General features: G+C 58.6%; 1 protein-coding gene across 1 annotated transcript in view; it reads right to left on the reverse strand.

The window, feature by feature from the left end:
• Window positions 1–14,555: 14,555 nt before the first annotated feature.
• Window positions 14,556–20,564, reverse strand: part of DLGAP2 (DLG associated protein 2) — a 391,532-nt gene continuing 385,523 nt past the window's right edge. Inside the window, exons 13-14 of the mRNA XM_032468359.1 lie at window positions 17,899–18,051; window positions 14,556–15,600 (exon numbers count right to left, since the gene is read on the reverse strand). Of these exons, the coding sequence (XP_032324250.1) occupies window positions 15,382–15,600; window positions 17,899–18,051 (372 nt within the window). The 3' untranslated portion in view covers window positions 14,556–15,381. The remainder of the gene's footprint in view (window positions 15,601–17,898; window positions 18,052–20,564) is intronic.

Consider the following 20,564-nt stretch of genomic DNA (forward strand, 5'->3'; position numbering starts at 1 on the left):
GGCCTGCGTTCTCCCAGAACACCAGGCTCTCACACAAGTCCCACAGCCGGGCCGCGAGCGGCCGTGCCCTCCTCCGGCTGGCACTGCCGAGTCAGCGGAGAGGGCGACTCGGGCACAAGCCCGGGGGTGGGGGGTGGGGAGACCCTGCTGGGCCCCGAGAGGGCGCCGGACTCCTGCAGGTCCAGGCAGGAGGCGCTTTGTGGTCAGTCAGTCCGGGGAGGGAGGTGCGCATCCCGGGGAGCCCAGAGAGAGCCCCGCGGGCCCCCCTTTCCTGCGCGGGCCTCGGCAGCCTTCCTTTCTAGGTTCCTCGTTTAGGCAGAACCAGAGAATGTTGGGCGTGGGCCGGAGCGAAAATGGGAAGAGAAAGTGCGGGGACGGGACTGTCTGAGAACAGTGTCGCCTCTGCAGTGACCCCTGGGACTCGCGACTCAGGGTGGAGGCGGCGGGGGGGGTGGGGTGGGGGCAGGACGCCCCGCACCGAGAGCTCGGGCGCAGCCGCGGCCGCGCGCGGGACGCTCACCCCGGGGCGCGGGGGACGGCCAGGTCGCGGCCACGGTCGCTGTCACCCTGGAAGAATGTCTGGAGCCCTTGGCGTTGGGTGCGGCGAACCTCGGACTTGTTCCGCAGAAGGCACGCGCTTGAGCGCCTGGCCGAGCCCACAGCAGAGGGGCCCTCAGACCCAAGCACCCCCAGCACCAGCGCAGCCGCGGCCAAGCGGGACGGGCCGCCGCCGCCCCTCCGCGGGCCTTCGCCTCGGGGTGCGCCCCCAGCACCGTGCAGCGGGGGGAGGACACCGCCTGGGGCCTCCGGAGAGCCGCCACCGGAGCGCTCGTTCTTCGTGACCGTGTGTCCCGCCGCGTCCCCGCCGCGAGCTCGGAATCAGCGCGTGAACGTGATTCCCGCACCTCCTGCCCCGCACGCAGCGAGTCTGCAGGGAGGACAGTCCGTCCCCGGGCGGACGGCGCACTGCGTGTCCTAGGTCACCAGCGCGTCACGCACGTGACCCGCGCTTCCTGGCCCGTGTGCCTTTCCTCGAGCCTTTTCCTGCTGCTGCGCGAGGGGAGCACCCCCGCCCACGGTCGCGCCTGCCCCGTGCACCCCCTGTGCCGCTGAGCCGAGGCCCAGGGCGGTGGCGGGTCGGCGCTCGGCCTCCCACTTAATGCTCAGTGTTTCTGGCCCCACACCCTTGGCCCCCGTGGCCCCGCCCCGTCTCTGCACCTTCTGCCGTGAAGTGTCCCCTCCCGCATGCCAGGTCGCCTGTTTCCCCGACCTCCCCACCCCCACCCCCGGCTGCCCCAGGACCCCTGCGCGCCATCAGGGCCCAGCCTGTGAGCTGTCCTCGCCCCCCAACCCCGCCCTCCGGCTCGCATCCCCGCCCGCAGCCCTGGGGGCTCTCTCCGGGTGACTGCTGTGCCCACCGGGCCCAGCTGCTCCAGGTTCCTGTTGGAGGGAAGTCCGTGGAACTCGGGGGAGGCAGAAACCAGAAAGCAACTATGTTGGATACTCTGTAATCATCACTTTCCCTGAGAAGCACGAAGTCAGGCTCACCCGCGTCCTTCCATCGGCAGCCCTGACTCCCCACCACAGCCCGGAGTCTTTTCTGCAGGAGCTTCGCAGGGTCCATTCTTAGGATGCCCAGCGGTTCAGAGCAGAGAAAGAAGCCCGGAAAATAGTAGAAAATAGGAGGGGGTGACAGGGTCTGCGGCAGAAGCCAGACCAGGCTGGGATGCACAAGCCAGGCTCCCACCATGGGACCACCTGCCTCTCCGGAGGAGCCATCTTCTCTGCTGTGGGTTCAGAAGGGCCTCCAGGTCCTGGGCGCTGGTGCACACACGGCAGGTCGGGGTTGGTGATCAGAACCACTCCGTCTGTGCCTGTCTGTCTACCCACCTGCCCACCTGCGCGCCTACCTACCCATCAACGTGTCTGCTCCGTCTGTCTGTGTATCCGTCTGTCCACCCATCTTCACCATCATCCAGGAGTTCACCCTGATTTCTCCTGTTTCCACCCGGCACTGCAGGTTTTATTCTGGCCTGTAATTCCCTCCTTCCACATGGACGAACCTGACTCACGCTGACCTCAGTGTATTTCTCCTCATTGTGGTAAAATGCACGTATAGTTTACGATCTGTGGACTGAAAAAAAATGCAGAACCTGAGAGCAGTGAGTTACGTTTCATCTGGGGCCGAGGGCGGGCAGCGTCTCAGAGAGCTCGAGGAGCTGCTCCCGCGAGGCGGGGGGCGGTCACTATTACGTGCGATGTTAGTGCTGGGGAACCTGTGGTCAAGCACACACTTGGGAGGCTGCTGCTGGTCACGAGGGGCGGACATCACCATTAACGATGCTGGTGCGCGTCTAGGTATGAGGAGATGCAAGAATTTCAGCTCCTAAGTCTTCTCCTGCAAGTGTCTGTCTCGAGGCCTGCGCTGCCAGTTTTCCCAGAGCATGGAGCGCCTCAAGCCCGTCTCAGCTTGACCTCCTTCCAGGCCGCGTGGAAGGTCGGCGGCTGCAGTGGCTCACGGTTCAGGCCGTGTGGAGGCGGATCCAAGTGTCAGTTTGTGGTTGTGCATCTTGACCATTTTCAGTGCCAGTTCAGGGGCGATAAGGACACTGTTGCACATGCATCACCAGCATCCATCTCCCCATACTGACACTCTGTCCCCAGGAAACACGGCTCCCACCCCCCTTGCCCAGCCCCCTGTGCCCACACAACCTTCGAGGGTTCTCACTCGGTTCCTCTTTTGTGACCAAACTGTCACCATGCAACCCCTACTCTCCATGCTCTCAGCCGGAAGGACCTATTGCGGTGGTGGGGGTGGGGTGCCAGGCAGGAGGAAGAGGAAGGAGCAGCAAACAGGAGGGAAAAAGGCCCATTTTTTCAGAAAATGCCACTTGGAGATGTGCACCCACCCCCGGCCGCTGGGCCCCCCCCAGCTCTGCTCCAGCACCAGCTCCCCGCTGAAGCCCCAGCCCCAGCCCAGGGACAAGCATCTCTTCCCAGCTTTCCCCACCTGGGCGGGGGACAGCCGGGGCGATGGGGACCCCCTCCTGCCTGCGTCCCCAACTCCTACATCCCCAGGTCTGCCTGCGACCCCTGCCCCCACCCCCCACCCCGGTTCCTCTGCTTCCATGGCTGCTGCAGGGAGATCTGCGCCCTGGCGTCCTGCTCTCTGTGCGCCTGCGGCTTTTCTCTGCGTCTCCAGCCATCTGACCGAGGGCCCGAGGTACGGCTCTCTCCACCCACCCGTCCTCTCTGTCCAGGTGCTTCCTGACTTTGGCTGGTTTTAAGAGCGTCCTTGGCCATTTTCTCTGCAGTATTTCTTTGGCCCCACCCACTTCCTCCTCTTCTCAAGGGACCCTGACTCCCTGCATGTTTGACCTGCTTGCTGCCCCATGCCCTGTGCCTCTGATGCTCTGCCCTATCCCCTGATCCACACCCTATTTCTCCGCCTGTCTCCATCCCACAAATTCTTCTGAGCTACAGGCCCTGTTCCTCATCCCTCCTTTGCTTTGCACAATCTTTCTTTCTAGAACATATACATGCATTCATGTATACACACACAATGCTCACTTCTCCAGTGAACCCTCCATCAGGCATGTGTATTTTCAAGGAGCGTATCTCACAACCCTGGAATTCCCGAGAAACTGTTTCTATTCTTTTTTTTCTAACTTTTTAAAAGTTAAAAGAAATTTCTTTTGGGGGGGAGAGGTAATTAGGTTTACTTATTTATTTATTTTCAGAGGAGGCCCTGGGGATTGAACACAGGACCTCACGCCGGCTAAGCACACGCTCTGCCGCTTGAGCTGTACCTGCCCCCTCTAATCTCTGCTCTCCTCTCTTGGCTTTTCATGATTTTTTCTTGCACCTTCTCTGCCAAGTAGTTTTGACTAAGTGTCGACTTTGCACTTGAAGACCCTGTGCCGACGACCTGAGGCTCGGGCGTGCTCTCCTCTGGGGCCTGGGGCTCTCGCCGGCCTGTGAGTGAGCGAATTGTTCAGTCCAGTCGGGCCTGAGCTGCTGGGGGCTGGGTTTCAGGGTTTTTCTTTTTCTTTTTCTTTTTTCTTTTTGTTAGAGACTGAATAGTGTCTTTGTTTTGTGTTTAGAATCATGAATTAGAAATTACTCTGTATGGGGGGGTGGGTTCAAAGTGATTAGAAAAATGTGAGCTCAAAGCTTAACATTCTCAAACTGTGGCAGGAAGTAAAGGCAGAGAGAAAGCCCCCAGTTCAGAGGTCAGAGGTCAGAGTGGGGTGAGCAGGGCCTGGGGGGAAGGAGGTGGGGGGCAGCGGTCAGCGAGGCTGGAGGACCAGCTGCAGGATGGGGGAGCTCACTGAGCTTTGTCACCAACGTTATCTTAAGGCCCAGCACATTCCTTATTTTTCTTCTTTTTTAAAGAACAAAGCAACCACATTAAAGCGGGGAAGGAGCTTTGTGCTCACCTCCAGCCTTGAGCCTGGGCCAGGGCACCCCCCCACCCCCCGTCCTTTCTTCCCTGACGTGCAGCGTGATTAAAATGCTGGAAACATGAACGTGGCCTAAACGTAATGAAAAGCTTTATGACTTAAAACAGGGATTAAATCTCCAATCGCTAGAACCACAAGCTGCCGTGGAAACTCCCCAGCAGGGTTTGCACAGCGCGTGTGCCGGGCTCACCTCTGCGGTCTACACTGCCTTCCCCAGACACGCCCCGTCTGCAGCGGGAGTGAGAGGCTGGGGTGGGCGCGCTCCGTCCGCTGGTGTTTTGCACACGAGGAATAGCTGGTCAGAGGCACAGTGATTGGCTGCTTTTGACTAAGGGTTAAAATAAAAGACTCGTCATCTCCTGCTGTGCTGTCCCGTGTTGATTTTCTTATTAATCCAACACAGGGTCCGCTCGCTGGGTCCTCTGCTGTGGTAACAGAATGTGACACTTCATGTTTACCAGGCAACGGCAGATTTGTGACAGCGTGGATCGGACTGCTCATCTTCTGAAGTGCAGTGGCTTTTCGAGTCCGGGTTTGGTGAGCATCCTGGATCAAAAGTCGACATAAACGTCCCATTGACTTTATCTGTTAAAAATCAGAGTTTGAAGGCAGTTTCCAGGAGCCTGGGGAGGCTGCTGCCCTCTGGTGGCGGGTCCTGGCGCTGCAGCGCCATCCACCTGCTGTCTGGCGAGTCGGATTCCGTCGCCCCAGTCCCCCCAGGCAGCTGTAACCAACTGTGTCTCTTAAGAAACGTCGTCGGCCATGTGCAGCTCCTTATGGTGCAAATCAGACTTGCTAGGTGTCACTTACGTAATTCAGGTGAAGGCGGCCTGTCCGGCCTGCATGGTCTTCATGTGGCTCGGAGGAAGCAGGTGCCTTGGCGTCACATGTGTGCAGGGAGTTGCTCAGCTCAGAAGCCCGCGCCAGCCTCACCTTGATTCATCCCACTCACACAGCGAGGACCTGACGCTCCTTCCCAGGGCCACTGCTGTCGAGACGGGGGTGTGAGGAGCTCCAGAATCTCCTGGGTTTGGAACATCTGCAGAACCATCGTCTTTGAATACAGTTAAAACAAGTTCGCACAGAGCTAAGCATTTTAAGCATTTCCTAAGTTTTTACAAAATTGCAGGTCCGTGTCCTTCGCGAGTATAAGGTCACCCAGAAAGGCTGGGCGTGGGGCCCTTGGGGGGCGGCTGGAGACGGTCAAAGATGCGCCAAGATGAGATGCAGTTAGTGAAGGAAAGTCACCTGTGAGTCCCAGGCACCCCGTCCAAGGACCTGCTCTCGCCCGCGTGGTGTGGGGGCTCGCCAGTGTGGGGCTGGCCTCCCTCTGTAGCCCAGGTCGCAGTGGCCCAGCAGACTCGACCTTGGCAGTGACCGCGGGAAGGAAATCATGGGGCACAGAAACAGAGAAAAGGCGATGACGAGACAGAGGTGGAAGAACCCGTCCCCCGATGACCCCACTCAGGACGGGCACCTGGTACCTTGGCTGCTTCAGAACAGAAGCTTCCCCCGGGGAGGCGTCCTCCAGGGCCGTCCCCACACCTGCGCGTCCTCCCCGGCTGTGCCGAGAGGGGCACACCCCCCTGCTGCTTCCAGGGCCATCTCTCAGTCCGAGCTCACTGCCTGCAACCTTGGGGGCGAGGCAGCATCCCCTGCGGGGACCCAGAGCAACCCTCCTTAGGGTCGCCCATGAGAAAGGGGCCCCCAAGTTCCCCGTCCTACTCACGGCCTCCACCCGCCACCTCGCACGGCCCCTCAGCAGTCAGGGCAGACGTCCCGTGTGGGGAGAAACCGGACTTTCTGGTGCAGAAGGTTCGCAGCTTTGACCACCTCTGATGAACCAGTAACCGGCTAATCACTAGCTTGGAAGCAAAGCAGAGGGAAACCTGTGCCCCACACAGACCCAGCGCTGTTTTGGAGAAAGTCTGCCTGGCGTCTGAACATAAGTGCCAGGTGGGTGACGCTAGCTCATCTGCAGGGTGGCTCCCAGGACGTGAATGTGGTTTCATAAATATTTACTGAATCAGCAAGTGGCCCCCGGAGACGCAGGGGGAGGGGCCCATCGCTCATCCAGCCGGTCGCCCACGAGGGAATGTCGGAATATTGCAAATGGAGACTCAGCACCATGGGGAGCCAGAGACAGAAAGAGAAGTTCATGTATTCCTTGCTCAGAGGCTCACATCTGACCCCAAGCCAGTAAACAAACGCACCCTGCCCAGTGTGACGACACTGAGATACAGGCCAAGCGCCATCTTGGGAGGAGAAGGAGAAGGTGGCAGGTTCTCTGGGAAGCAGGAGGCGCTCCGAGGTGATGGGAGGCAGGTGTGGATGACGTGTGCACCGCGGACTGCTGGTGCCTTGTGACAGCGGGGAAGCCGTGCACAGCGGGCCGTGGGAAGGGGTTCAGATGATGAAGAGTCTTGTGTGATGAGGAGCCACTGAACGTCCAATCAGGAGCCACCACAGGGGGATCTGAATGTCAGGAATGGCTTTTGGATGGGGCAGGGCGAGCCCAAGGAAAGATCGATGGTTTGTGACACGAGAGGGGGTCCCGGGGACTGCATGACTGTCATGATCAGGGAGACAAACACGCCAGGGCGCAGGTGCCCTCTTGGTGCCGCCATGGCTCAGTGTCCGGCAGGACCCGCGTGTGCAGAGGGCAGGGGCGGCCGCACTGGCTGGGGCTGGAGAGAGGGCAGGGGGCCCTGGGGCCTCGGAGACGAGGCGTCCCCTCAGGCCTTTGAGCACGGGGTGTCTGCCCAGAGGCTGGGAGCGGGGCAGGCGGGGCCGAGGGACGCACACGATGGTCCCTGTGTTTTGAGCGGGTCTGCATTGTCCCTGAATCTTGGTTTGCAAAGCCTGTTGTGGGTATAAAATTGATTTTTTCACACTCTGAATGGTAGATGACCATCACAGCATAATGAGATAGCTTGCAGATGAGTTTTCTTCAGATGGTTTGGGGGGAATCCATCTAGTCAATTTTAAACCACAAAAGTTGTATGGAACGTCCCCAAGAATTCCAGGCAGTGCGATTTGTCTGGACGCCAAAGCTCGAACCCGTGTCTTCTAAAATCTTCGCTTTTTTCCCGAAACATCTGAGACTCGTTCTTCACCTTAATTAAGAGGCGACGACACTTCTCCAAGCTCATTAGGAGACGATGACATCAGAGCTCACGAGGCAAAACGGAACAAATGAGGTGCAGCCGCCTTTCCCGCGTCCTGCTTTCCACAAGGCAGCTCTTAAAGCTTCGAGGAATGAACACCAGCTGAAAACACGACAGTCGTTGCACCTGCCTTTTCTAGTCATGGCTGCTTGCTTGGGTGGTGGCGGTTCTGGTGAACAGGCTGTTTTGGGGGAGCGCTTTGGTTGGCGGGACGACGGAGTAGCCAGGACGAGCTGCACCGCCACCCTCCTCCAGCCCCCCTGCCGCCGGCGTCCTCACCCTGGGCTACGCGTGTGACAGCCGGCGAACCGACACCCACGGAGTTAAAGTGAGCGTCAGGTACCTCCTGGGCGTGTTCCCGGGCCCCTGGGAAAGCCTTAAGCTGCACGTGGGTGGACAGAAGCACAAAGCTGTCGGTGAAATGCCCAACCAGAGGAAGGGATTCTGGGCCTGGGGTGTTACAGAAAGAAACAGGGAGGACGAAGGTGGGGAGGCTGGGTACGTGCCCTCGGTCTGGGTAGAAATGGTTTCCTCAAACTGGCAGCTTGTAAGTCACGCTTGTTCTAAAGCGGGTTGACTGGAAGGGACCGGGGAGTGGGCCCAGTCTCCCGAGCAGCCCTCTCACCTGGGACTGGTGCACTTCGGCAGGACTTCCCAGCCGGCTGCACACGGCGCCCTGAGGGGCCATGGCCCCGCATGTCCTGACCCTGGTCGGAGAGACACCTCCAGGCCTCACAGAGGCCGCAGCCGGAGGAGGGAGGGAGACAGTGGAGAAGATGCAGGGAGCAGAGTCGGGACACGCCCGGGGCAGGTGCTGCGGCCCAGCGTCCATTGTGAGGACCTGTGTCCACGGTCCCTGGGAGGGGGGAGGGCAGGGAGCCGCCTGCAGGGATGCCCTCCCAGGGGGGCGTCGAGACCAAGGAGCCCCAGGGTGAGAAGGACGCCCAGGTGCCCCGGTCAGCTTGGTGGCTGCTGGGCTGCTGGGCTGGTGGGGGGCAGCTGCCTGAGTGGAGCAGCCCCCCTCCCCGGGCCGGACGACAGCACCCCTCCCCCACGGAGCCGCCGTGCAGACCCGGCATGCCACCTGCCTGGCCCCACGGGCACACCACCTGACACCCCCTGCCTGCCACCACTCAGGAGAACCTAGAACGAGCATTAACTCAATACCGTGGCTTTTACTGGTTTTAAACTCGTTTGACTCTGTGCCATTTTGCACATGGAACCTGGAGCCGTCAGAAGTGTCCACTCTTCTTAGCAGAGAGTGAGCTTGGGGCTATGTCAACAATGAAGTAGACCACCAGAGGACGCGTGCCGCTGCCTCCGGATAAAACTCTTTGGTCTCTATAACGTCCCTGAGTTTAAAATAACACGAGAATTCACGCCAATAAAAAGTAAACGTTGCTTTTCTCAAAAAATTTAATTGCAGAACTATTTACAGGAGGTGAAGGTCAGCAGAACAGACACCAGCCGAGAGTGGCTTCGTCACGGAGGCGCGGGCAGCGGTGAGCGCGTCTTCCTTGGAATCAGCCGAGGGTGGAACAGAAGTCGGGGGAGAGGAACCCAACGACACAATCCTCAGATGCCGCGTGTGACGTGCGGCACCTGGACGAGACGCGGTCGACGAGGAGGAACGGGTGCGAGCGGCGCCCGGACGTTCAGAGAAGGCATCCTGCATGCTACTAGGTAGAAGTTACCAAAAGAACCGTAAAAGCATGAGAAAGAGGGTTACATAAAATAGCTCAGTCCCAGTGAAGAGAAACTCTGTACAGAGGGTGGATGTTTGGCACTCTGTGCATCTCGCTGCTGACATGGTTTCGTATGTATATATATTCATATATATATATTTTTATATACGTCTTTTTTAAACGTTAACTAAACAGCTAGTTTCCTGACACTAACATTCTTTGAATTTCTGTGAGAGGCATTTACTAGTCCTTAGGCCACACCTGGGTACTCTGGCAGGTGACGTGGGAGGCAGGTGAGTGGATGTTCCTGAACAGGGAAGGCCTGTGGTGGGGGGGACTTAGCGTCCGGAAAGAAGAGCCAGAAGTCGCCTCCGCGTCCCTCCGGGGTGGGGGGGCGCCTTTTCGAATTCGGCAGGACAGTTACAAAGTGCAGGGAGGGGGGCGGACATGCTGAGCCCTTTCAGAGCGATGTGACCTCAGAGCGGGACTGGGGCTGGCCGGTGGGGGGCGGGGGGGGCAGAGAACGGCGAGTGGCGTCGGTTAGGTACCATGATTGGACCTGGGGCTCCTTCCTGCACGTGAGCCAGCGCCAACCAGCATCCTCCCTAGTCTACCTGAAGCAGACACGCGAGCGCGGGGAACCTGCCACGACCCTCCCCCGGCCACCGCGCTCCTCCACCGGGCCCGGGGAAGCCGGGCCCCAAGGCTTGCGGGTTCGGAAAAAGCACCCATGGTGAAGAGTCACATAAAACCTCAGAAGGCAGGGAGGCGAGCCTCTGCTACCTCGGTGTGCGTAGATACAAAATCTTTAAAAAGCAGTGTTGCCGCAGGTAACTAACATTTCCTCTGCAAAGAGGTCACCTGTCAAGGGTTTGGACTGAAACTTGGAATCACTTCTAACGCTGGACAAAGACGCCGGGGGGGAGGACAGCAATGCATCGCACCAGGCAGGTCTCGCGGTGTGGCGAGGATGAGACGGCTGGGTCTTGGGCCGTCCCCGCGGACCCCTGCTGCACCCCGTGGAGTGTGCAATGGGGTCGTTGCACAAAGCCAGAGCTCCGGGGCCCGCCTGACCAACCTTCGGCAACTTGACTCCGTTCTTGGCGTGGCCCCACTTGCTTAGCGCTCTGCTTCCAGATGATTTTCTCTTTATCACTTCAAGGTTTAGCGTAACATCTCCTCATTTCATCTAAGAGGCAGCCAAGCTTAAGCAATGGTGGAAACACCGCCTCATCCTGGCTGGTGCCGGGTTCCTGCTCACGGAAACATCTAGAAACACTGGATGTTGACGTCAGAAGGAACGGACGGGTGCCCCCGGGAGCCCCGCTCCTTTCCCAAGCCGTCGAGCAGCTGGTGGGCAGGAGCCCAGCCCAGTCTTCCCAAGAGAGGGTCCCGCGTCCGGGGGTCCTGCTGGTGTCGGAGACGCGCATCATCCTACTTGTTTTCACAGCATCACACACGGGAGGGGCCGCGGGCGTCAGCTCTCACTGAACGGACACTTGCACCCCAGACTCCAGGGAGCTCAGAGGACTTCAGGGTTATCAGTCACTGCAGAGCGTCCGTGAGGGCGACAGACGGGAGGAAGCCGGGACACGGACTTGAGACACGAGGTGGGCGATGTCCGAACAGAGGCGGGGCGCCCTGGGCCTCTCCCGAGTCCAAGACCCTCCACAGCCGCGCTGCGCCGAGGGGCACCGCCCCTCCGGCGTCCTGTCCGCCGCCCACCTTTATTGCCGCTACCCACGCAGTTAGAGTGACGCGGCTGTGAAGGCACAGGGCCGTGACGTGACCTTGGTGGGTCTATGACACGCGGTGCAGGGGTGCTGAGCGAGCCCCTTCCACTGGTGGTCAAGCACCCCTACCAGCCGGCAGCCGGGTTCCCAGCAGCCTGAGGCTTTCTGGTGTATTTTCCCATTTTGGACCCGGTATTCGACCAAAACATTCCCACAAGAGGAGACAAACAGGCAGATTAAAAACGAAAGGGAATCCTCGGGGGGCTCTAAGGGGCCACTGTTTGAGAACTGCCATCTGCAGCTACCTGACTGTAGGTTAGATTTGCACTAAAAAGAAAAAAATCGGGGTTTCAGGCCTTAAGAAGGAAGACAGCTGGGACGGGACCACGGGAGAAAGTGCAGAACTGAGCCATCTGGCCGGGTATGGGGAGACCTTTCAGAAGGGGAGGAGACGCGGGGTCCTGGCGCCCTCCCCGGGCCGGAGCGGTTTGGGCAGCGTGTGGACATCTGCGGTGGATGCGATCCTGCCTGCCCGGCTGAGGGTCCCCTGGACCCGGCGCTGGTGACTGTGGTCCGCAGCGGACGTACGTGTTCTTGAGCTGATGCCCACGTGGCATGTGGGCCCTGTGCCATCGAAGGTTCTGGAACCTGACAGAACTCTGAACAGGGCTGAAAAGGCAGCTCGGACCTTGGCGTGCCTCCCTGGAGACGCTGCAGTGGCCTCGAGGTGGCTCTGACCTGACCCGCTTGCGGCCAGCAGGACAGGCTTCCTTGTGGGGACGCTATCCCTCTCTCCCACCACCCCCCTCGCCCCCGAGAGGCTTGGCCCAAACCCGAGGGCTGCTTCGCAGGGCCCACGTTCAAGAGTCACTCCGGGCACTCTGCCCAAACGTCTGCGGTGGGGCTTCCAGAAGAGGCCACCCAGGACTGGGGCGGAGTGCCTGACGTCAGCACGGGTGGCTGTGCAGTGCGGGGTCCTGGCACTGAAGTGATGGAATGGCAGCTGGGTGCGGTGCTCGGGAAGGCAAACAGGGCGCAGACCCCAGAGTGAGCACCCCCCGCGCGTGGGTGGGCGCTGGTGTCGCACTGCCATCCGGTCGTGAGCTTGGCCCCGTCCGCGGGAGCCCGCAGGGGAGCCCCTCAGCCTTCAGGGTCACTGACTTGGTGGTTATTTTTTTTAAAGAGGGAATCTTAAATGTAATCTATTTTTCCTAATCATATACTTTTCTGGTTAAAGCTGGAAGTCTTGAGCATCGCTCTCAAGGTGAAAAATACCAACATTTCCTTTTAAACAAAAACGCACGTTTCTGGCGTCATGCAGCAGTCCGACTCTTCACGCCCGTTCTGGGACGGTCACGCAAAGCGGCTGACGGAAAAACGTGGACAGCCTCCACCGTTAACAGCTACTTTCCCGTTGAACAGAGCGGTGACAGACGGAGACGGAGGGGACCCCACTGCAAGCGCACCTGTGAGCCAGGATGCTCGCCTCCTCTGGGCTTTGCTGACCTTGAGATCCTGTTGATTGCACTTGTCTTCTGACTTCACCAGAGCCCTCGGCCGGCACCTGCTTGCAGGCTGGGAGGAAGGGGACTCCCAAGGGGGCCTCGTGTGGTAAGGGCTGTCGCCGTGTCTGCAGGGAATCCGGGCAGCGTCTGTGACTTGCTTTCCGTCGGAATGTCTGCAGAGCACCGTCATGATCATTTTCAGCAGCATCCCCAGATTTCCGCATCGTCTTTTGGTAAAGTTAGATCCGAGGTGTCACCCCTGAGGGGAGGGGCTGCAGTGAGTGAGTTCGACGACACAATACGGTGAACAAGTTTACTGTCTTTACAGGTACAGGACGTAAACATGGCTTGTCTTCTGCGCTTCATGATGGGGTGTCACCATGACAACGGGTACGCGTCGCTCGGCCGTGTCAGGTGAACAGGTGACACTCCCTCAGACCTGGCAGCACGCACCTGCTCCGCCATCACACACCCTTCTTTGGACCAGACAGGGGGTTTGGACCCACTCCTGGCCAAATCAAGGGCCAGTGTCAAATCCAGGTGTAGGTTAATTAGCTCACCTAGGGATGGTTCAGGCCAAGACTTCTGGAGATTTTAAGATAAAAGTGAGTGTACAAAACGTAAAAAAATTAACCCAAATCCAGTGAGTACCTTTGTTCAAGTCAGGATCAGAGACCCTGGGCTCTAGAACGAACAGTCCCCGTCCAGCTTCACGAGTTGTTGGTTCTGGGCCAGCTCGAGGACATGAGCTCGAGTCCGTCAGCTCCGGGGCGGCGCACACGCGAGCGGGCTGACGGGCGTGCGCGCCGTGTGCGTCTTCCCATAAACACCGACTTTCCTGTGGTTATTTCTAAAGACCTGTTCATCTACGTAACGCGTCATTCCTCACGTCCAGAACGCCAGCGCCTGCGAATCCAGGCGGATCCCGGAAGCAGCATCATTACTGGCTACACTCAGGGTCTAGGTGTTTATTTAGGGAGAAAAAAATGCTGAAACACTCTGGGGGACATGGGGTTCATTTATAGAAGAGTATTTCAGGGAATTTTTTTTTTTGCATTTTTAAAGGATATACATTCGTACTGATTTTTGCTTCCAAATATATTTTAAGGCTGTTTGGTAAACTATATACCAGATACGAGGTTCAGCTGACAGGGTTTTGTTCTTACAGGGAGCTCTTAACTACTCGGCTTTAAAAAAGTAGAGCTGTGAAGCTAAACGTGCGTTAGCGTCACCTGTGCTCCCACGAACCCCGTGCTCAGTGGGAGGGGACAATGAGGAGGAGGTGGGACGGGGGGGGTCCCTGCCACCCCCGCCCCGCGAGGACCTCTCCGGAGGCTCTCGACGACGGGGCCCCGGCCCGCAGGGAGAGCTGGGCGCGACTTAAAGTGCGAGTCGGGAGGAAAACAAAGTGCTGAGGGAGGGCGTCTGCCTGGGGCACAGCCCTCCTGGGCCGCAGGGGACCAGGCGCCGGGCGGAAACGCGGGGCACCGCAGCCCGGCTTTTACCTGGAGTCGCGGCGAGGACTCCGGCGTGGGGCCAAACAGATAAGCTGGTGGGCGCTTCCTCTGAAGACGTGTCTGAGCAGACAGACACCCTCGAATTGCAGCAATGGTCACATGGTCTGCGTTTAATGACACAGATGGAAATCTTCCACGAGAGCCCTGTCTTTTTCTCTGGTGTCAATCAGAATCACGAAAATGAATTTCTTTTCTTGAAGTCCCCGGCTGGAAGTCACACGTGATCTTTTTGCTTTTGTGTTTTGTTTTTCGTCCTGCCTAAAACAGGCAAGAGACACACTGTGGACTTCAGCAGTACTGCATAGGGCAAAAGAACTGTGGAAAAATGCAAATGTAAACGACGCTTCTCCTTGACCATTTAAACTGAGATATACTTACCACTCACATTCACAGTCAGACTTTTTACGGCATCACAACTGTCATTTTAAACGAGCAAACTTTTTTTTGTTTGTTTTTTGTTTTTGAGGATACCCTGGGAAGTTAACTGAGAGAGCGCTGGAGAGTATGTACACAGCTGTCAAAAAAATCACGAGACGCATAGAGGGTGAAACTTAAAAACAGAACCGTGTGTGACACTGCGAGTTACAAAGGAATAAAAAATAAAACGCTGTTTCATCCGAGCAAGGACAGTGTCCTTCCCTTTGGACTCCTGCCACCGAAGAGCCAGGCTTGTCAGACTCGCTGCTTCCCTCCGCCCCTCCCGGGGCGAGCGCGCGTCCGCTGCCCTCGGCCTGTGGAGAGCTGCGCTGGGGCCTGCGGGGGGCGGCCTTCCACCCCCGGGCGTCTGGAGACCACACGGCGGAGCTTGGTGGCTGGAGAGGCGACTTCCTCGCCAGGAACCTCAGTGACGGCGTGGCTGGGGCGGGGCACGGGGCCCCGGTAGCGGGGCGGGGGTCCTTCCTTCCTGCGCTGAAGCTGTAGCACCTTCCTCCTGGGGTCCCTAAAGCCTCGCGGGGCGGGGAGGCGCGCCCGGCCAGTTATTCGCTAGGCTTGCCTCGGGTGATCACACAATTTATAAAAATATAAATAACAAAGTGCGATCGGGTTCCGTCTCAAGAGGTGCTCCGTGCCCCCCGAGAACAGAGTGGGCGAGTCAGGTGTCCCCACGCCTCCCGTCGCGGCTGGCCAGAGCCGGCCATCTGGTCCCCAGGAGGTCCTCCTGGCCGTGAGCTTGCCAGCCGCGGACAGCACAGCGTTCCCGTGTGTTGACAGCACAGAACACAACAGCAGGGCGGACGCGGCGGAGGAAGGAGACAGAGTACAGGTGGGTGACACTGCGCGGGGTGCGGTCGGGGCGGGGGTTGCGGGGCCCTAGAGCCGCGTCTGGGCCTCGGGGATGTAGATCTCGATGCTGTCGGCGCGCTCGCTGGCCGAGCTCTGTCGGAAGGACGCTGCCCTCTTGGCGGCCGCCAGCCGCCTCCGGGCCTCCTGGCGCTGTCTGTCCGGCAGGTCCAGAGACTTCTCTCTCGTGATGGGGAGTTTCCCCTTGGGGGGCTTCTTTGGTATTGGAGGGGGGACCTTTCTTTCTTCCTGAAAAGCATCACAAATAAGAATTGGGGGTGTTGGAGGAGACCTGCCTTCCCCACCGCTCCCCTCTGCCCTCCGACCCCTCCGAGATGGCAGCTGGGCTCCTCTGTCCCTTCCCTCGGTCCCCCGGGTGGGGGAGGGTCTGGTGAAGTGCTTACAAATCAGGACGCGACCACGGACCCTTCCTTGGTCTCAGCGCTGCTCTGCCCGTGTCGCCAAGCGGACACTCCCCTGTCACCTGAGCCCCGGCAAGCGCCCGCGCTCCCGAGGTCTGGAGCCGCCCAGGGCTCCCGGGAGATGCCGCTTGACATCTCTGTCCCACACGACCGTCTTTTCAGCAGACCCCAATCTCCAGGGACGTTCACGGACACCATCTCACGGGGGTGTCCCGGGGACCACTGGCCTCAGTCTCTACCAGGGGCCTTAAGCCCCACGACACTAACTCCGTGTGGATACAGACTTGTCCCTCGCTGGCTGAAAGGAGGCAGGTAATTATTTCTGACCCTTAGCTCACATCCTCAAGTAAGCCGCACCCAGACACGTGTGTACCCTTTCTAGAAGATAGAGCCCACAGCTGTGCTGCACCCTTCTGCCGGGAGGCCTGTGGCCCGCCGTCGTGCTGTGGTGCGCTGGCCTCGCTGACCAGGGCGGACGTTCCTGGTGGTGGGATGACGCAAACCTGCAGCCTCGCCCCCTGTCGGGAAGGGGCGCACCATGAGGGGCCGGAAGCTTCCTTTTCTGAGCAGATACCTGGCTGGTGGGAGGGGCACCAGGTGCGTCTGAGCTTGGACATCGGTGCACATTCAGGCGAGTGCACGAGGCGGAACCCCAGTGACATCACGTCGTGTTTGGCAGGAAGAGCGTTTTGGTCTCTGAAACTTCATTCCTGTGGCTTATCTGAAGGTGACTTGGGCCAGAAGCAAGGGTCCTTCCTGACCCTGGGGCAGGGCTCCCACCAGGGGTAATTGATTTGTGAACACTTTCAGCTATTTTGGGATTTAATTCCTGCATCATGGGTGTGGCCCTGCTTCTCTAGCTCTTTGCTCTTCTTTTGGGCTGAAATACGGGGCTGTGAGGAAGGAGAGTCTCCGTTTACAGGCGCAGGGCAGGGGGGCCTGCAGGCCCACGGAGCCGCAGCTCAGCGCCCGGGGCCGGCGTGGAGGCTCGGCCGTGTTAAAGGCTGTGCCTCTCCTGGACGGGCGCACACCCTCGGCAGGACTGCGGTTTCGTTCTGAGGGCGATTCCCTGTGCGTTGTTTAGGTAGGAGGGGTGGCGTTGGCTGTCGATGACAAAGGATGGAGAACTGGAGGATCATTGCTCGCCTCCAGGCTGGTTCAGGGAGCTGTGCTCTCAGCGCTTTAGCGGAACCAGCACTTCATCATTTGGAACCATTACCCAGGACCTCTTTCACGTCAAGAGCAAACCAGATTTGCCGGGCTTGCTAACGGTCCTTCCACGGCTCACGCACAGCCTGGCCCCTGGCGTGGCCCCTGCCCATCACCTGTGGCGAGAAGGACTTTCCAGCCACCAGCAAGGGCGGCTCTGGCGTCCAGCCTGGAATCCCACCTTTTAAGGGAAATAGGTGATCGTGACGATGTTTCATTCTAATCATCCAGACGCACACCCTCAGCCGCGTGTGGCACACCACTGCCCCAGAGCGGGCTGGGTGAATTTTCTTCATCATTTTATTTTAATTGATAACGTCTGCAATTACTGAGGACTTCCCTACAACGCGCTAGGAAGCCAGTATCCCTGCTGTTAACTCAGACCTACTAATGGCCCCACTGCAGAGGCGTCTCTAAAGGAAGAAGGGAAACCCGGCTTTAAACTTCATGGACACTTTCAGGGCCGAGGCTGCCAGATGAAGAGGAAGCTTACACCCTCAAACCGTCCAGTCATGTTTAAAGCGCTTCCCCCTTTCACTGCAGATACGCAACTAGAAAGGGGGGGGGGTCACTGCAAGCGACCCGAAACCTTCCCCGCAGGAAGTCATCTCAGTACAATCCAAACAGAGTTTTGACGAAAATAATTCCGAGGCCAGGTCCCTACAGGAAACGAGGCTGCAGGTTTGCATGGGGTCTCTGTGAGCGCCTTCTCGGAACTGTCTGGGCAAGAAAGAGGCTGACTGCGAGCTGGTGGCGGTGCCTCCACCCCCACGCGCACACAGGTCTATACGTGGACACGGGGGCCCGTCTCGCTAACCAGAGACTGAGACGCACGTTGCAACGCGGCATGTGGAGCAGGCGGGCTGGACACCGAAGTGGCCGGCGGGGACGCGGTACCGGCGGGGCGGGCCCTCACCTCTCTCTCCGGGGACTCCACCGCCTTCCAGTCGCTGAGCTTCAGCTGGTGCAGCTCGTCGAACTTCATGCTGACGTCCTGCACCGAGAGCTGCAGCATGTCCCAGTAGCCCGCCAGGTCCTGCGACGTGGGTCTGGGCATGGCGCTCGGGTCCTGCGGACACACGGGCCGTTAGGGCTGCGACATCCCAGGGGAGAGAAGCACCACCAATTCAAAATCCAGTGCGAATATTCCCCAGGGCCCACGATGATGCAGTAACTGTTTACACAAGAATTTGCTGACAGCTGAAGAATCTGAAAAGGCCACACCCTGTATGACTCCAACTCTGTGATGTTCTGGAAAAGACAAAACTATGGAGCCAGGAAGGAGTTGGGGGTTGTCAGGGCTTGGGGACAGGATGGATGAACAGGTGGCACACAGGGGATCTTGGGGATGCTGTCATGTGGACACGTTACACATCTGTCCAAACCCCCAGGCTGCATGACACTGAGTGTGACCCCGAATGTCAGCCGTGGGCTCTGGGTGGTGGTGCGTCCACGGGGGTCACTGATGGTAACAAACGCACCCCCTGGTGGGCGTGCTGGCGAAGGGGAGGCTCTGAGTGAGAGGGAGCAAGGAGCACCTGGGCATCTTCTGTGTTTCTCTGTGTTTTTCACTCAATTTTTCTGTGAACCTAAAACCACTCTAAAAATGTCTATTAGCCCAACTAAAAACCAGCCACAGGATCTGAACAGACATTTTCCCAAAGAAGACGCACCGATGCCAACATCACAGGAAATGGGGCCCAGCATCCCTGATCATCAGGGAAACTCAACCAAACCACAGAGAGGTACCCCTCACACCTGTTAGACTGGCCTCAAAAAGACCACGAACTACGAGTGTCGCCAAAGGTGTGGAGAGCAGGGGACCCTCGCCCAGTGCTGGTGAGAATGGAAGTCGGTGCAGCCGCTGAGGAGAACAGTATGCGGGTTCCTCAAAAAATTGAAAACAGAGCCAGCGCACAGCCCAGCAGCTGCTCCCCAGGGCGTCATCTGGGAAAACAAGGACACCGACTCAGAAAGGCACGCGCCCCGGCATTCACAGCAGCCCAGACAGGGAAGCACCCGAGTGCCCGCCGACGGGGCCGGGTCAAGAGGTGCGGCATTTGTACAGTGGAATGCTGCTCAGCCGAAAAAAAAAAAGAATGAAATAATGACATGTACAACAATGCGTAAGTCAGACAGAACAGCAAGGTCCACTGCAGCACAGGGAGCTGTGTCCAATACTTGTAATAACCTAGAACGAGAAAGGACACGGAAAGGAACACATATGGATATTCGATACGTGAACGAGTACGACGTAAATCAACTATAGTTCGATAAAAATATGTCAGACAGGAAAAACAATAATGTATGATTTTGCTTATATGTGGAATCTAAAAATCAGAGCAAACAAACAAACATAACCAAACAGAAACAGGGTCACAGATGCAGAGGGCACACAGGCGCTTGCCCGAGGGGAGGGGCCGGGGGGAGGAGGCGAGGGAGGTGTAGACGAACGCACTTCCAGCTGCGAAACGGACGAGTCCCGGGTATGAAGTGTGCAGTGTGGGGAGTGCAGGCGACAATCCCGCGACATGTGTGTGGTGACAGGTGGGTGCTGGACTTCCCTGAGACGCGCAGAAGCGCTGCACGACCGGGTCGTGCACTGGGAACCGGCCTGGGCTGGAGGCCAGCTGCACCTCAGAAACGAGCGAGAAACCTCGCAGGGTGGGCGGGAGAGGTGGCCCGGAGGCGCACACTTCCAGTGGCAGGCAGACGAGTAGCGGGGGCGGCGTGCGCAGCGTGGTAACCGTACCAGCCACGCGTGAAGGTCGGGAGCAGACCCTAGGCTTCTATCACAAGGAAAAACACATTTTTCAACTCCCTTAATTTTGGATGTTCACTAAACTTATCGTGGTGATTATTTCATGGTGTAGGTAAGTCAGAGCCTTAAGCTGCACTCCTTAAATCTGCACCGTGCTCTGTGTTAACTAAATCTCAGCACAGCTGGAAGAAAATACAGAGAAGAAAGACACAGTCTGTTAAGAACACACACCGCTCCACTCGGGACTTGCTTCCCTCGGCCCTGGGCTGGTGGCATGAGCAATAGTTCTGAAGGCTTGACTGTGACAGCAGCCCCGGCCCGTGTCGGGGTGGCCTGCGGGGTCCTCAGGGGACGCTGCACAGGTCTGCGGGGGCTGGCGGTGCCGGGTGGCGATGAGACGGCGCTCGGAGCTGGGGCTATGTGTTTGTCTGATGGTCGGCGACACCCTACGGATGAACCACGGATTCCTCTGCTTTGCTCGGAGACAAGTGCATCTCCCGAGGGGACAGAGCCGTCTCAGGACGGTTCCCACCCTTGGAGGTGCAGGCCGTGCGACAGAGCCCCCGCGGCAGCCCAGGGCGACTGCTGGCCCTGGTAGGTGGGTTTTGTTTCTGCACATGGAACCTGACGTCTGGTGGTTTCCATGAGTCGCCTACACTGCAGACCGGGTGACCGCCCAAGATTAGACGGCTGGCAGCCTGGCCTCTCCCGCTGCGTTGGCCACTTCCCCTGCTGGTGGGCCCCTCAGTTTGCAGCCCCCCGGTTACCAGGGTGCATTTTTCCAGGTGTGGTTCCCTGGATTCAGTGGGGAGGGGGGGCTA

This window comes from Camelus ferus, chromosome 26 (assembly GCF_009834535.1).
Source record: "Camelus ferus isolate YT-003-E chromosome 26, BCGSAC_Cfer_1.0, whole genome shotgun sequence".
Taxonomy (NCBI): Eukaryota; Metazoa; Chordata; class Mammalia; order Artiodactyla; family Camelidae; genus Camelus; species Camelus ferus.